At 39.6% G+C, this 16,246-nt stretch overlaps 1 protein-coding gene across 8 annotated transcripts in view; it reads left to right on the forward strand.

Annotated features, from left to right (window-relative positions):
- The window catches only part of LOC136877210 (zinc finger protein 345), a 240,452-nt gene that overhangs the window by 75,952 nt on the left and 148,254 nt on the right, over positions 1-16,246 (forward strand). For 7 of the 8 annotated variants that reach the window (XM_067151049.2, XM_067151050.2, XM_067151056.2 and 4 more), the window contains 2 exons: positions 5,408-5,554; positions 12,973-13,011. In XM_067151049.2, coding sequence (XP_067007150.2) covers positions 5,408-5,554; positions 12,973-13,011 — 186 coding nt within the window. The remainder of the gene's footprint in view (positions 1-5,407; positions 5,555-12,972; positions 13,012-16,246) is intronic. The other variant, XM_067151051.2, reaches the window with a different exon arrangement.

The raw sequence follows: 16,246 nt of genomic DNA on the forward strand, positions 1-16,246 counted from the left end.
ACAGTCAGCGTCTTGGCCTTCGGTTCAGAGGGTCCCGGGTTCGATTCCCGGCCGGGTCGGGGATTTTAACCTTAATTGGTTAATTCCCATGGCACGGGGGCTGGGTGTATGTGTTGTCTTCATCATCATTTCATCCTCGTCACGACACGCAGGTTGCCTACGGGTGTCAAATAGAAAGACCTGCACCTGGCGAGCCGGACCCGTCCTGGGATATCCCGGCACTAAAAGCCATACGACATTTCATTTATTTTTAAGAATTTATTGCAGCCAGATTGCCATATAATGGGATACAACAATAGGTTACAAGGTTACAAAGTAAGCATGAAATATTGTCACACAATATACTGCAATTTACAGATGCTCGAGGCAGTTTAGTCTTTTCTATAGTCAACTATGCTCTTTTCCCTGTTACTACACAGTGTTATGTGGTATTTGTCACATGGCTTCTCACACAGAGAACATACACATTCTTTGTTCGGTTCATGATATTTTATATTTTTGCAAATTTCGTGATGGAAGCCGTCTTGTGACTACGTTTCTTAGTTCCTGATTTTCCTGTGTCCATCTTCTATCGGTCATTGCTTCCGTTGCGTAGAAATCCAGTGGTATGTCCTGTTGCTTCAGACGCTTCTGCTCAAGTACCTTCTCCATTTGCAGGGTAGATGGCAGGTATAGTTTGAATCTGAGGTCTTTGATATAGAAAAGTTCCCTTCCTAATTCATAGATTAGTCTGGATGGTTATGTTCTTGCCATGCCCAGTGCCCTCTTAAGGAACTGATCTTTCACTTACCGGGCGAGTTGGCCGTGCGCGCAGAGACGCGCAGCTGTGAGCTTGCATCTGGGAGATCGTGGGTTCGAATCCCACTGTCGGCAGCCCTGAAGATGGTTTTCCGTGGTTTCCCATTTTCACACCAGGCAAATGCTGGGGCTGTACCTTAATTAAGGCCACGGCCGCTTCCTTCCAACTCCTAGGCCTTTCCTATCCCATCATCGCCATAAGACCTATCTGTGTCGGTGCGACGTAAAGCCCCTAGCAAAAAAAAAAAAGAGATCTTTCAGTTTTTCTATCGTGGTGAGGTCGATTGTGGTTAGCCTTTCCCATATTAGTTCTAGGCTGTATGAGGTAGTGGGAGTTATTTTGGCGAGGAAGAGTGTCATTGCTGTTTGTAGTGAGAGTTTGGTTATGTTCTTCATATTGTATATTCCTCTGATGGCAGCTGTAGCTCGTTCCTTAATGTGGTGTCTGAACGAGTGGCACGTTGTTTGCAGGGTGACGCCGAGGTATTTGTAGGTATTGACCGACGTGACTTCTTCACTGAGGGTCATTTTGTTTTCCGCTGCTAGTTTTCCCGCTTTTCGAAAAGCCATGTACACTGTCCTTCTCTGGTTTGTGCTGAGATCGTTATCAACTGCCCAATTAGTTTAGTACTTTCTGTAGTTCTTGCAGGTTTGGGGAGAGAGAAAGTGAAGTTGTTTCCTCTAGAATCATTGTGACCTCTGCTGTCGCAAGGGGTCTCTTGTGCTCAGTCAGGAGTCATGGAACAAGTTTTGAAGCTTTTCGACACATTTCTAATTTTTCTGTAAGCCTTTCACGAAATGATCCTATCAGAATATTACATTTTTCTGCTACTTCCCAACTGTCAAGGAAAGATTAGAACTCGCAACTTACTCGTGGAACTTGAATGCCGTCATACGACGTTGAGCGCTATCCCAAATGTGAATCATCATATTGCCGTGCTGGTGCAAAAGCACGTTGAGTACAAATTTTTCACTTTTTTTTTTTTACATGAATTGATTGGTGAATTTTAGTGTGATCTTCAATGTTAAAGTGAAATAATTTGCAGATGCATCGGTTTTACACTGGAAATTGAAGAACTCATTCACATTCTGTGCAAATCCAAGATAACTGCAGAATTCACCCTGGATGAAATTGTAGTTTAGGTGATGGTGACTAAAATTTAATTTTTAAATACTTGTGTTATTGGTCCTATCAAAAAGTAATATATAACAAAAGTTATAGAGGATACAATTTCCGATCATTTATGTTTTATTCACTTTTACTGTACCAACTATGATAAGAGTGGTATTTCAGAGTCGGAAAAAAACTAAATGTGAAGGCCTACAATATCGAAAGCGCATAACATTGATCAACAATAACATTACTGTACATTGACCATTGTTTTTTTGCGATGTTCTTTGTCTCTTATTCTGCCACTCAACTCCGGTAGATGGGATTACGGCTGTGTACCGAGTTCAGTGTACCGAGTATAACAGCCTGACTGAATATTGATGGGAAATAGCAGGCGAGTTAGATAACTTTCTTCTGTAGCTGCTCCCTTTCCACTCCTAAGCCTTTCCTATTCCATCCTCGCCATAAGACATATATCTGTGTCGTTGCGACATAAAGAAAATTAATACCAATAAAATTTACATTATAAATTTTCCAGCTAACTCATTCCTGGTTGCCAGCATTTTGCCCTCCTGTGCTAGGTTGGGCTCATCAGTTGGTACCTAGCACACCTACTAAGACGCTGGCTAGTGCATACCGTGGAGGCCACTCCGTAGGCTACTTACAGCCACCGGCAGTGCCAATGCACTATGAGAGACTTTGTCTCTTTACCAAAAATTGGAGCCTGCTTGGCTATCAGATGATACAGTAGTTGATTCCCATTGGGAATCTGAAATATTTGTCCCAAACGAGTAAATTTATAATGCCAATATAAATTGGACATAATAAATTTTCCAGCTAACTCATTCCTGGTTGCCAGCGTTTCGCCCTTGTGTGCTAGGTTGGGCTCATCAGTTGGTACCTAGCACACCTACCAAGACGTTGGTTAGTGCATACCATGGAGGCCACTGCGTAGGCTACTTAGAGCCACTGGCAGTGCCAATGCACTTCCCTATGGGAATCAACAACTGTATCATATGATAGCCAAGCAGGCATCAATTTTTGGTAAAGAGACAAAGTCTCTCATAGTGCATTGGCATTGCCGGTGGCTCTAAGTAGCCTACACAGTGGCCTCCACGATATGCACTAGCCAGTGTCTTGGTAGGTGTGCTAGGTACCAACTGATGAGCCCAACCTAGCACACGAGGGCAAAATGCTGGCAACCAGGAATGAGTTAGCTGGAAAATTTATAATGTCCAATAACTGACCATTTATATTGGTATTATAAATTTACTCATTCAGGACAAATATTTCAGATTCCCTATAGGAATCAACAACTGTATCATAAAAAAAATTATTAAACAAAGGCCACCATTACAATGAAAACCCCCTAACCCAGTCTTCATAAGAGAAAAGACGTTTGATTAATTCCCTTCGCGTTTCTAGGGTAACGTTAAGAGCTGTGCAGTTTAATACAATCATGCTCACAACGTAATTAATAAATTAATGCCATAATGGTCCACCTTTTCAATACTATAATATGCAATATTTTTAAATTATATTACTAAACTAGGGACAAGTTTCGGCCTTGGCTGGCCATCTTCAGCCTTAATGTAATACATCTAAACACTAAACAAATGTACAAAAACACAGTTGATATTAAAATCTGGGATGAACTATGTGTAAAATTTGAAAAATAAATTAGGTTTTAAATCACAGCCTCTCAAACGGCAAAAACTTCACGCGTGCAAATAGCGGTGCAGAGTTTCTGTGCACAGTGCATTGGTCCCGCTTGGCTCGGCTCGGACCAGCGCTTCGTCTCTGGGCTACTTGGCTAAGCTCAGCTCAACTCAGCTCAGATTTGGAGCACTACGGAGCAAGTGAGGAAGAGGGAGAGAGGGGGAGTGAGCGAGACAGGCGTGGGGAAAGAGAGAGACAGTGCTATTGCTCCAAATCGAGGAGTGGGGGTCTGCACTCTGGTCAACCAAGCAAAGTCGTCTTTTCCACTATGCAATGTGCATGCACCAGGCGCATGCACCCTGAGAGGCCCTGCTCTAAATTCTTAGCACCTGGAGTATGCTCATCATCTAGACTCTTTCTTGCTTTAATATTCATAGAATTGTTAGTTCTATCACTGCTAATCATTACAATTTATATTGCAAAATGGGTACTGGTAAATGTTGATTCTGTAGTCAGATCATTAATCACCAAATCTACTTGAGTGGTGTTAGCAGTATGCAAGCCACTGGACGCCACTGTAAATAACCACCAGCTGACGCAGAACTGCTAGATTGTGTTTCCACATCAACCAACGTAAATAAAATGAAATGTTCCTGTAGTGCTTGTTAAAATCATGCTGAAATGCTGTTGAACATTATCAGGACGGCACATGAAGATATGGTTAAAACTGTCACATTCTTAATTTGTGGCTGGTATAAATTTGCAATTCATTGCGGTGTCCATGAATTTAACCTGAATAAATAATGAATAAAATTAATTAATTAATTAATTAATTGAAGGAGAGAGCGTGTTAGTCAAATGGCGTAGGTTATATGAGACTTACCTCTTGTTGCGGCATGTGGTGCGTGGTGTATTGTTGTGTGCCTCATACTAACGGTTGTGAGATGCAATGGAAAAGGAAGGGGCAGGTCAAGGAGAGAGAGGCGGGGCAAGGGGAAAGGTTGCCGGAAAGAGAGGGGATGGAGGGGAAAGGGGGAATTGAGGCGGGGCTGAATGATGTGGGAAAAGAGATGGCTGCTGAGGAAAGGTGCTGTGAATATTTTGAAAAACTGAATTATGACTTGTTGGTTTGACGTTTCCAAAAATGGGAATTAGTAGGTCAAATAGGATATTTGACTTTTCTGAAATGTCATTAAGATTATTATTCGGGTTAAAATATTGATCTATATATATAAGGAGCTTTCAGTAATATTAAGAAGGGGACCTTTGTTGATGATTTTGAGAATTTCCATATCTTGTTTTATGTCTGTGAACTTGTAATTATAGTCATACATATGCTGTCCTACAGCTGAAAATTTATTGTACTCCAGGGCATTGACATGTTCTGAGTACCTTATATAAAAATTCCTCCCGGTCTGTCCGACGTAAGAAGAATTACAACTATTGCAAATAATCATGTATACTCCTGATTTTGAAAAACGATTGAACTTGTTTATGGATATGGCATTATCTAAGACTTGTGCATTCCTATTGTTGGTTTTGAAAACTACTTTTACATCGTGCTTTTTAAAGATGTTGGTGACTTTGTAAATTTGTTTGTTGAACGTAAAGATAGAAAGGGAGGAGTAGTTTTGTGTATCTTTCTTTAGAGTGGTAGAGGGGCGATATTTATATTTATTGATTATTTTTTCAATAAAGAAACAATTGTATCCATTAGATTTAGCTATATTACGAATGGTGTTTGTGGTTGCTTTATATCTTCCTCTTATAAGAACCAAAAAGCATAAGTTTAAAAATTCCAAACATTTCTTATAATCAGTTGTTAACAAATTCTTCCAGGTGTTTCCTGCTGACAGTTTGCCTTCACAAGTATGTGCGTGCTGTTTGGAGAAGCTCAATGTGAGCTATAAGCTTGTTATAGAGGCCTTAAATGCTGAGAAAACTTTGAAGGCTATGTTCATGTCGTCTTTATGGAATGACTATAAGGTGAGTCTGTATTTTTTTTTTGGAGATGAAGCTTACGGTCGATCAATCAAGTCTTGTTCGGATCTTCTTCTGCTCTCTTACAAAACTCATCCCTTTTTGGACCAGAAATGGCCATTAAGCCAAAAATGCAATTTCAGTACTATAGGCCAGACTGAGCGGCTCAGATGGTTGAGGCGCTGGCCTTTTGAACCCAACTTGGCAGATTCGATCCTGGTTCAGTCCGGTGTTATTTGAAGGTGCTTAAATATGTCAGCCTCTTTTCGGTAGATTTACTGGGACGTAAAAGAACTCCTGCAGGATTAAATTCCGGTCCCTCGGCGTCCTCGAAAACCGTAAAAGTAGTTAGTGGGACGTAAAGCAAATAACATCCATGTTATTATCAGTACTATAGTCTGTGTCAAATCGGAAGCTGTTTCCATTGCCGTCATTTTTGTGAATTAATGTTTTGGCCTGGCGGGATTGATTAATGTTTAACCTTTGCCAAATTCTTTTCTAGGATAATTTTGCAAATAATTCTCTTTTCTAGGGTTAATTTCATAGGCAGAGGTTGTCGTTATGCATGCACACAACAAAAAAATTTGTAACATAACACTATCGTCATTGCGTGCATGGGAAACTTGGCCATATGGCAAATAATACTGCTTGATTCACGAAACAAAAGTGTAATTTTACAGACGCATGAAAGGAAGAATTTCCTTTTCTTAAGGAAGATCAAGACAAAGTGTTATGTACTTTATGCAAGGTTGTGTTTTCTGTCAAGCATAGCTGTTGATTGAACATATCTTAACACATGCAAAAGAAGAAGCATAAAGTGGCGGAGGCTGCTAGGGGCTTAAGCTATAAATTAACCTCCTTCATGGCAACGCAAAGGAAAGAGGATGAAGAAGAGAAATGTCTTGCTGCTGAAGGAGGTTTGTTTACATTCCATCTAGTTAAACACAACCACTCCTTCTGATCGATGGATTGCACATCAACTCTTGTGTGTAATGATGTATCTTGCACAAGTTTCTATAGTTTTTTGGTTAGAACACCCAAACCTTTTGAAATAAATTAATAACTCTTTAAGGTATCAAAGAAAGACTGACCCAGATGCTGGAAGTGAGTAGATAAGGATTGAATGCAGAAGTTGTATTTAAAAACAAAATATATTTGTTAGGATGTATAATTTTTGGAATATGTTTGAGAGTGATTATAATGATGTGATTTAAGAATTGCAATATGCCAAATAATGTTTTAGTGAATAAAATATTTGTTTTAAAATTAAATATAAATATTGCATGATTGCCCAATTATAGGATCTGCTTTCTCAATAGACAATCAGCACGTCATGCCTGAGTGTCCCTGTTTTCATTTTCGAAATCTGGTTACCCTACACTAATAGCAGACCTTAATCATATTGTGGTTATGAAGAGTTATTCTAGAATTTTCACATGACCAATACTGGTTTGCGTTCATGTAAATAAAATTGCTTCAGCAGAAAATGGCTCTAATTCAGGATTTAGTTCACAATTGTTGACAGACTGAAATTCTTGCAGATGGATCTTTCAGGCTTAAACTTTGCACTTCTGTGACTTTGTAAGGCTTAAATTTCAGTGTCCTTGCCTCCCATCTTGCAGAAGAATATGAAACCTGACTTTACTGAGCCAGTTCCCGTGAACAATTTCAGTGGGCGGGTCACTCAAATCTTTGATAAGCATCCTGAATGTTTTCATCAGTTAAGAGATTCGGTTCTTTAATTTTTTTGTTTAGAACTGAACCCACAGAAGTCACAATTTTCTTAATTGCACTCATGCTCCATGAAATAGTTTGCAGAATTCTCTCCTCATTCTCCCAGCAGATTTGTGCTTTAAATATCTACAGTACATGAAAATACGCTGTTAAACACTTGATTCAGAAGCTATGAAATACACTAAACCGATCAGTTGCTACAATATAAGAAGCAATCACACTGTATGTAGTACAGAGGCTTACCACAGAATGGGGGTGGTAGAATAACATCCGTGGTATCCCCTACCTGTCGTAAGAGGTAACTAAGGCTCTTAACTTGGGAGAGAGTGGGTTCTCGGCGACGAGGCCTTTAGTTGAGTTCTGGCATTGCTTCCAGGCTCCTCACGTTTGTCTATCCTATCTCACCTGCCATGTTCAACTCTTGTATGTAAACAAAGGTATTCTGCTAAAACTTGAAATAACATTCAGTAGGTTGCATGTAATTGCTTTTCAGTTCACACTGTGCTTCTCACAGAAGACAGAGGCCTGCTTTTGGCTTTAACAGCACACTCGTTCCACCACACTGTCAGCCACCTGCCAACAAGAATTAAAAAAATTCTAAAAATATCCTTGCCTTTCAAGTATTTTATGTCATGCAGCGTTACCCTCATCTGATGATTCAACTTGTAGACTGTCGCACTCGTCATTGTCTCTCATGTCTTCCATCCAGGTTATGGCGTGCTCTGATCCGACGAGAAAATCGGATGTGCCTGTTTTTTTTTAAATTTCACATATTCAGGAATCAAAGCTTATGTTCAAACAATCCACTGGCACAATTGTGCCATTGACAGTTCATAAATTCATTCTGTTGGTTAAAACTATGTGCAGTCGTTAACATCCATTCCATATACAATTTATGTTGGTAATCTTTGTGGGCTTGTTCACTGAAATATCGAGCAGCTGAAGAACAGATCACAATTTTTTTTTTTTTTGCTAGTTGCTTTACGTCGCATTGACACATATAGGTCTTATGGTGACGATGGGACAGAAAAGGGCTAGAACTGGGAAGGAAGCGGCCGTGGCCTTAATTAAGGCATTTGCCTGGTGTGAAAATGGGAAACCACGGAAAACCATTTTCAGGGCTGCCGACAGTGGGGTTCGAACCTACTATCTCCCGATACTGCAGCTATCGAGCTCGGTGAATAATTATTAAATTAATGTCATAATGCTCCACCTTTTTCAGTACTATAATATGCAATATTATTGAATTACATTACTAAACTAGGGACTAGTTTTGGCCTTGGCTGGCCATCTTCAGCCTTAAAGTAATACATCTAATAACTAAACAAATGTACAAACACACAATTAACATTAAAATCTGGGATGAACTATGTGTAAAATCTGATAAATTAGGCTCTAAATTCTTAGCATCTGGAGTATGCTCATCATCCAGATTCTTTCTTGTATTGTATTGCTTGTTCCATCACTGCTAATCATTACAATTTCAATTGCAAAACGGGAACTGGTAAATGTTGATTCTGTAGTCAGATCATCAATCAGCAAATGTACTTGAGTGGGGTTAGCAGTATGCAAGCCACTGGTCGCCACTGTAAATAACCACCAGCTGACGCAGAACTGCTAGATTGTGTTTCCACATCGACCAACATAAATAAAATGAAATGTTCCTGTAGTGCTTGTTAAAATCATACTGAAATACTGTTGGACATCGTCAGGACGACACATGAATATGTGGTTAAAACTGACACATTCTTAATTTGTGGCTGGTATAAATTTGCAATTCATTGTGGTGTCCATGAAGTTAACCTGAATAAATGATGGATAAAATCAGAAAAAATTAATGAATTGAAGGAGAGAGCGTGTTAGTCAAATTGTATTGAGCAACTCAAAAGATTTGGTCCTGTCAGTAACCAATGGCTCTTGGACTTATTCAACAACTGCATCAAATATTGCAAAATTCTTAAATTGTGGAGAAAAGCAAGAGTTATAGCAATACAGTACTTTAACCTGGCAAGGTGCAAAGTGATCTGAAGAACTACCGACCAAACTCTTTGTAGTGCCATTTATACAAAATCTTAGAAAGAATGATTCTGGATAGGCAATCTGAAGTAATAGACCCATTACTCATACTAGAACAAGCCGGCATTCATCCAGGAAGAAGTCGTACTTCCCAAGTACTGCACCTCACACAAGATATAGATGATGGCTATGAAAACAACAGTCACTGGAGTAGTTTTTGTTGGCTTGACATCAGCCTACGATATACTGCTTTGTAAAGTGTACAGCATAACTAAGGACTATAAACTCACCCAAATGACTACAGAACAGAAGGTTTTTGTTGAATTCCAAGGCCAGAGGAGTAGATGGAGGAACTTAAAGAATGGCCTTCCACAAGGGAGTGTGCTGGCCCCTATACTTTTCAACATCTACACCAATGATCAGCCTCGCCCACAAGGGACAAAGAGCTTTATTTATGCAGATGATGTCGCTCTGGCAGCTCAAGAGGAAACGTTTGAACTTCCTGAAGAGAAGCTCTACAAATGCTCTACGAATTCTAAGTGGTTATTATCAAGAGAACCAACTAAAGCCAAGCCCATCAAAAACGCAAGTCTGTGACTTCCACCTAAAAAATCGACAGACAGCGAGAAAATTGCAAGTGATTTGGGAAGGTAAAATATTAGAACACTGCTTCACTCCTAAATATCTAGAAGTAACTCTTGACCGAGAACTAACCTATAGAACACACTGTCTGAACACCAAAAGGAAGGTATTTGCAAGGAACAATATTATCTGGAAATTGTCAGGTTCCTCTCCTTTTAAGAAATTCAGCAATAGCCCTCTGTTATTCAGCAGCAGAATACGCCTGCCCTGTCTGGTGTAGATCTAGTCATGTTAATCAAGTGGATGTCGCCTTAAATGAGACCTGCGGGCTCATTATGGGATGTTTGAGATCTACACCACTGATAAAATTTATTGCCTAGCAGGTATCCCACCTCCAGATATTCGCCGTGAGTGTGCATCCAGACTCGAGAAATCTAAAGCACTGAACTTGATGACCCATACTTTATATGGGTACCAACCAGCAACCCAACGGCTCAAGTCAAGGAAAAGCTTTCTCCATACAGCTGAAAGCCTTACTGAACCACCATCGAACTTCAGAGTGAATTCATGGCGTTCCAGATCCAGCCACCTTGCAGGATGAATAACGCCTTCCGAAAGACTTCCTGAAGGCCACGAGGAAAGTTGGTCACCATGGAAGACGCTCATCAGGTTGCGTTCAGGAGTTGAAAGAATAGAGACCAACATGAGGAAGTAGGGTTTTGTCTGTGACTCCACTCTATGTGAATGTGGTGAAGAACAGACAATGAGCCATCTTCTTGTTTGTAACTTGTGTCCAACTACTTGCTCTCTCCAGAATGTGATCGACGCTGCCAAGGAAGCATGTGAATTAGCTGCAAATTCGTCACACCACATTTAATTAAATTTTATGTAGAGCTTAATCACATCGTTACCTGCCATAATCAGAAATGATTAATTTTTATTTATTACAGTAAAACCTGTCTTAACGGACACCTCTCACTGGCGGACGATTTTCTAGGTCCGTAATTAAATGCCATGTTGTGTATGAGTAATTTACCCCTCTTATACGGACACCCTTTATTACGGACACGGACACACCATAGCCACGAGAAACTCCAATTAAACCTCTCCTAACGGACACTTTCTTTTTCAAAAAATTCTGTATTTGTGTCCTGTACAGTATGTATTTGCTTACTTTTTGCACAGCCGGTACTTCCAAGAATCACAGACACCGTAACTTTTGATCCTGGCTGTATACATTCTTGGAAGGCAACACTAAGCTACACTATCACTTCCGGAAGTTGTGTGATCTGACATGCTCGACAGCGCTGGAATTCGTACCTTCACTGTCAAGTTACTTTTCATTGACTCGTGGGCTTCTGATGCGTTCAATTTTACGTTAGTAAGTTGGTGTAAACATGGCTCCGAGGAAGTTTTTAACTTTAAAAGAAAAGGTAGGCATAAACGTGAGAAGTGTGGTGTGCGTAAACTGTCCGAAGTGTTTTAGATTGAAAAGACACAGGCAGCTGAAATTGTGAAAAAGCAAGTGGAACTAGTAAAGGAATGGCATTTAAATGGCAACGAACAGCACATGAAACTGTTTCAAAGTGGTAGTGGAGCTCTCATTGACAAGGCAACGCTAGAGTGGTTCACTAAAATAAGAAGTCAGAATGTCCCTGTGTCAGGACCAATGATACAAGCAAAAGTGTTAGAATTCACGACAGAATTAGGAATTGGAGATTTCAAAGCCTCGAATAGCTGGCTAGAAAGATTCAGAAAGCGACATGGTATCAACTTCAGAGTGATTTGCGGAGAATCATCCAGTGTTAATATGGAAATTGTTAACACCTGGCAAGGAAAAAAAAACCTTCAATCATAGACGGGTATGCTCCGGAAAATATTTTGAATGCCGATGAAACTGGATTATTTTTCCGTGCTTTACCCGACAAAACTTTGTGTTTCAAAGGAAATCGTTTTACTGGTGGAAAAGTTGCAAAAGAACGTCTTACGGTATTGTTATGTGCAATTATGAGTGGAGAACGGGAGGAGCCCTTTGTGATAGGAAAAGCTGCAAAACCAAGGTGTTTTAAAAATATGGACGTTACGAAGTTTGGCATTGAATGAAAGCGAATAGGAAAGCATGGATGACCAGAGAAATAATGACAGAGTGGCTAGGACAATTGGACAGAAAAATGATACGCCAGGAGCGAAAAGTGTTATTATTCCTCGATAATGCAGCATCGCATCCGGATACAATTAAGTTGCAAAATGTGAAGATTGTCTTTCTCCCACCAAATGTAACATCAGTTTCTCAGCCGCTTGACCAAGGAGTGATCCAGAACTGCAAGGTTATGTACAGATAGTTAGTGATGAAGCACACAGTATCAGAACTTTACGGGAATGAAGTAACCCTACAAACACTGACAAAGGGGCTGAATGTTCTCCAAGCAATTTCATGGATAACCAATGCATGGAAAAACGTCACGGCCTCAATTCGTAACAGCTTTCTGAAAGCTGGGTTTCCCGCTAGTGGTGGACATCCCGAAATAGAATCAGATACCCTTCCTGACAGCATGGAAACAACACGAGAGTTGATTAATGCAGCAGGTCACAGTGTGCAAGTGGACACCTATATCAAAATTGATTCAGATATTCCAACAGAGTGTGAGAGTGGAGACACGAAAACGATTCTTCAGTCAATCCAAGGGAAGAAGGACAAAAATGAAAATTTTGACGAAAGCTGGAGTGAAGGTGATGCTAATGACGACTTTGGAGAAAATACGGAAATGAATGTGCTGCCAATAACCTCGTAGAGTGAGGCTCTCGGCTTTGTTAAGCTACTGAAAGAATTTTATTATAAACAAAACGATGAAAAAGGTGTAAATTTGACCCAGGATTTAATTGCACATAGTGAAAACATCATTGCTAAACCGAAATGGACAAAACAAACGAACATTAAGGATTTTTTAAGTGCCAATGTTTTACTGTACTGTGCTAGAGATTGAGTTTCAAAACCTCATACGTTCTTCTTAATTTTAACATGGTGAACTGTAATAGTGTACAGTGTGCTCAATAGAGGTTTACATAGAAGTTTTTTTCTCTCTTTAATACAGTGCATCGCAGCTGCAGCAGCCCATCTACAACTTTCTCATGTAAGTACAGTGCAGTATATTGTACAAACTGTATACAGTATACACTTAAAGATACATTTGCGAGAATTGTTAACACATACAATACATGGGTTATTGTGTTCCAACTTATGTTTAATGGTACTGGTTTCATAACCTTTCGCGGGCGGACACCCCTTCATAACGGACATTTTTTTCTGTCCCGAAGGTGTCCGTTATAGGGAGGTTTTACTGTATTTATTCCTGACTTACATTTGTGGTGAAGTTAATGGTTATAATACCAGATTTGTTATTGTCCGGATATTATTGTAAGTTATAATGTATGTTTCTGACATGGTTAAATAAATAACATGTTTAATTTTGTACGTTCGTTGTCTCCCATTTTTTTTATTAAGACATACCTTAGTATGTTTTGTTTGGCATCTCCGAAAATCGTTGAAAGTTAGTGGGGACATAAAAAATTCAATATTATTATTTGTTAGGTATGTTGGTGAGTAAAACAATTGTGATTGGATTGTTTATATCATGTTTTAAACCTGTTTAATTTGTATTGAAAAGGTGGAATAACTCACTTATTATTTTATTTGGTTTAATCAAGGTTCAATACGGACCCATGAAATGAAATTTGTTTCTCTACCTTTCTCCCAAAAAACCCTATATTGGCCCGAGTTAGGAGATATTAAACGATCACTTTGTTAATGATCTCACCTGCTATATTAATAGCAACAACCGTGAATATTTCTTTCCTTATCCCGAGGTGGTGCAGCTCTTCTTTAGCAAGGCCCCATTGGAAGGGAGTTGCATGTACCATTTTTACCGCAAATAAACCTTCTTGTCATTCATAAATCTCTGGCAGTCGAACTCAGGCTTTCGAGAACGGCAGTTATTTGTGCTAATCATTATGGTGGCAGACATTCTTAACTACAAAAGACGGACATATATACATGACTGATGTGTGCTTGCAATGCGCCGGTCAGTCACGAGACTTCACCTATTTGAGCTGCAGTAGGCCTAAGCTGCGGAAGCGGACATTTCTTTACTCTAAAACACAGATGTACCGCATGTGTCGTACGGACAAAACTATTCACAAATTTCTGTGATGTCATCAGAGCTTTATAAGGCTTGTAGCCGCTTCGAAGCGGAATTTTTGTTCTTCTCTGATGAATTACCTTGGGGGGTCTTGTATGCGAGATTTATTTTTCTTATTTTCTTCATCTCATAAAGCCAAGGCTTCTAATACATGAGTAAATATGATATATGCATTGAAATACTTCATTTAAAAATCTTCCTCTTTTTATTTCTGAATGTTGGCAAGTATGTTAGGGTAGTTGAGCTAAACAGGGAGTGGGGAATTTACGAAAAAATAGAATTAATTTTTCAGTCCTGAAAGAAACAGAACAGGGAAAATATGTGATGGAGGTAAATATGCAAGTAAATGCGGAATACGTTGTCATTATTAGGTTATTATGCAATCACTTCAGTGCACTGATATTCTGGATACCACGTGTTTGTTGTGACCTCCATGTTGCTGAATGGTAAATGTTTTATCTGCTTCCCCCTTTAATTTCACATTTTTCTCAGGAAGGTATCTGACAAGCAGTAGAACTTGCTGAATCATGAAATAATTTTCCTTCAATGGACAGCTAAGCTTTATCTTGGGAAGTCTAACACTTGAAGTGAATCACACACCAATAAATAAAACTTGCTCTGTGTAAAGTGAAACTACCAGCATGTATATATATGTTAGTACCAAGGCATTTCCACAACCTGACTGAAATGTGAATTTGTACCTGCTACAGTGACACCACCACCTGCTTTCCGGATAAGTGCTTTATGAGTACTGAACCTTGTATGTTTGAACTGTAGTGTATAAATCTCATATTCACTGTTCCATATTGACACCAACATCATACAATAACCTCGAAAGGAAATAATTCCAGTTCCACCCTATTCTATACCAGTCAGATTCATAAAATCATCTTCTTCTTCTTATCAACATTTACAATACACGTACTTTTTGGTACATGTTTAGTCTTGTTTATAGGACCTTTTTTTAAATGCCATTTGTTTGGGGCGTCGACCCATGTGGACCTTTTGCCCCTATGTAATTGGAATGGCGGTAGTGTGCAATGTTGTGTGTGAGGAAAGGAAGATTTAGGACATCACAAACACCCAGTCCCCAGGCCAGGGATATTAATCATTACAATTAAAAAACCCTGACCCAGCCGGGTATCGAACCCGGAGCCACCGGGTGACAGGCGGACGCATTGCCCCCTACACCGCGGGGCCGGACCGTTGTTTATAGGACTTCTTCAGCCATTATACTTGATGATATTGTAGCACATCTCACAAGAATGTTCTACCACCTTGTGAGCAGAATTCTTGGGTGATAAGTTAATTACAGTACCCAATGCACATGTATAAAAATGACTAGTTAATAATGCAGAACAAAGAAAAATTACTTGAAAGCATGAATTTAATGAATTACTGAAAATGGCAGAATAATGAGGTTTAATTGAAAAAAAAGACCTAACATTACTTAATAAATACATATTTCTGTAATGAGGGTGCCATGATCAGGGTTTATATATAAGCTAGCAATGTGTGCAGTGCACGTCACTTAAACTCAGAGGAGAAGGCACTACAGTCTTGACACTAGGTGAAATACTAGTTTAGGGAAAGGTCTGATGATGTTATTTTCTTTATGACCCACTAACTACTTTTATGGTTTTCGGAGACGCCGAGGTGCTGGAATTTAGTCTCACGGGAGTTCTTTTACATGCCAGTAAATCTATTGACACGAAGCTGACGTATTTGAGCACCTTCAAATAACATCGGACTGAGCTAGGATAGAACCTGCCAAGGTGGGGTCAGAAGGCCAGTGGTTCAACCCTCTGAGCTACTCAACCTAGCAGGGAAAGGTCTAAGAATGTATTCTCAAATATTTCCATTACTACCGGTCCTATCAATAAATGCTGTATAATAAAAGTTGTAGAATATTAAATACAAGGAGCACCTGTTGGAATAATTAAGGGACTATATACGATTTCCATGTTTTGGTGGCTCTGATAGAAATGAGAAGAGAACACAGCAGAGCAGTCTTCACTGCTGTCTGTCTACACTACTCTCACTTTCAGGTTAAGGAGCCTGTCCGTTTACAGACAGACAGACAGCCATATTCGTACTTTCACTTCAGCTACATTTACCTGAACCGCCTACATGGCCGACTTGTTGAAGCCAAGTGTGAATCCCATTCTTG

Source organism: Anabrus simplex, chromosome 7, assembly GCF_040414725.1.
Source record: "Anabrus simplex isolate iqAnaSimp1 chromosome 7, ASM4041472v1, whole genome shotgun sequence".
NCBI classification, from domain to species: domain Eukaryota; kingdom Metazoa; phylum Arthropoda; class Insecta; order Orthoptera; family Tettigoniidae; genus Anabrus; species Anabrus simplex.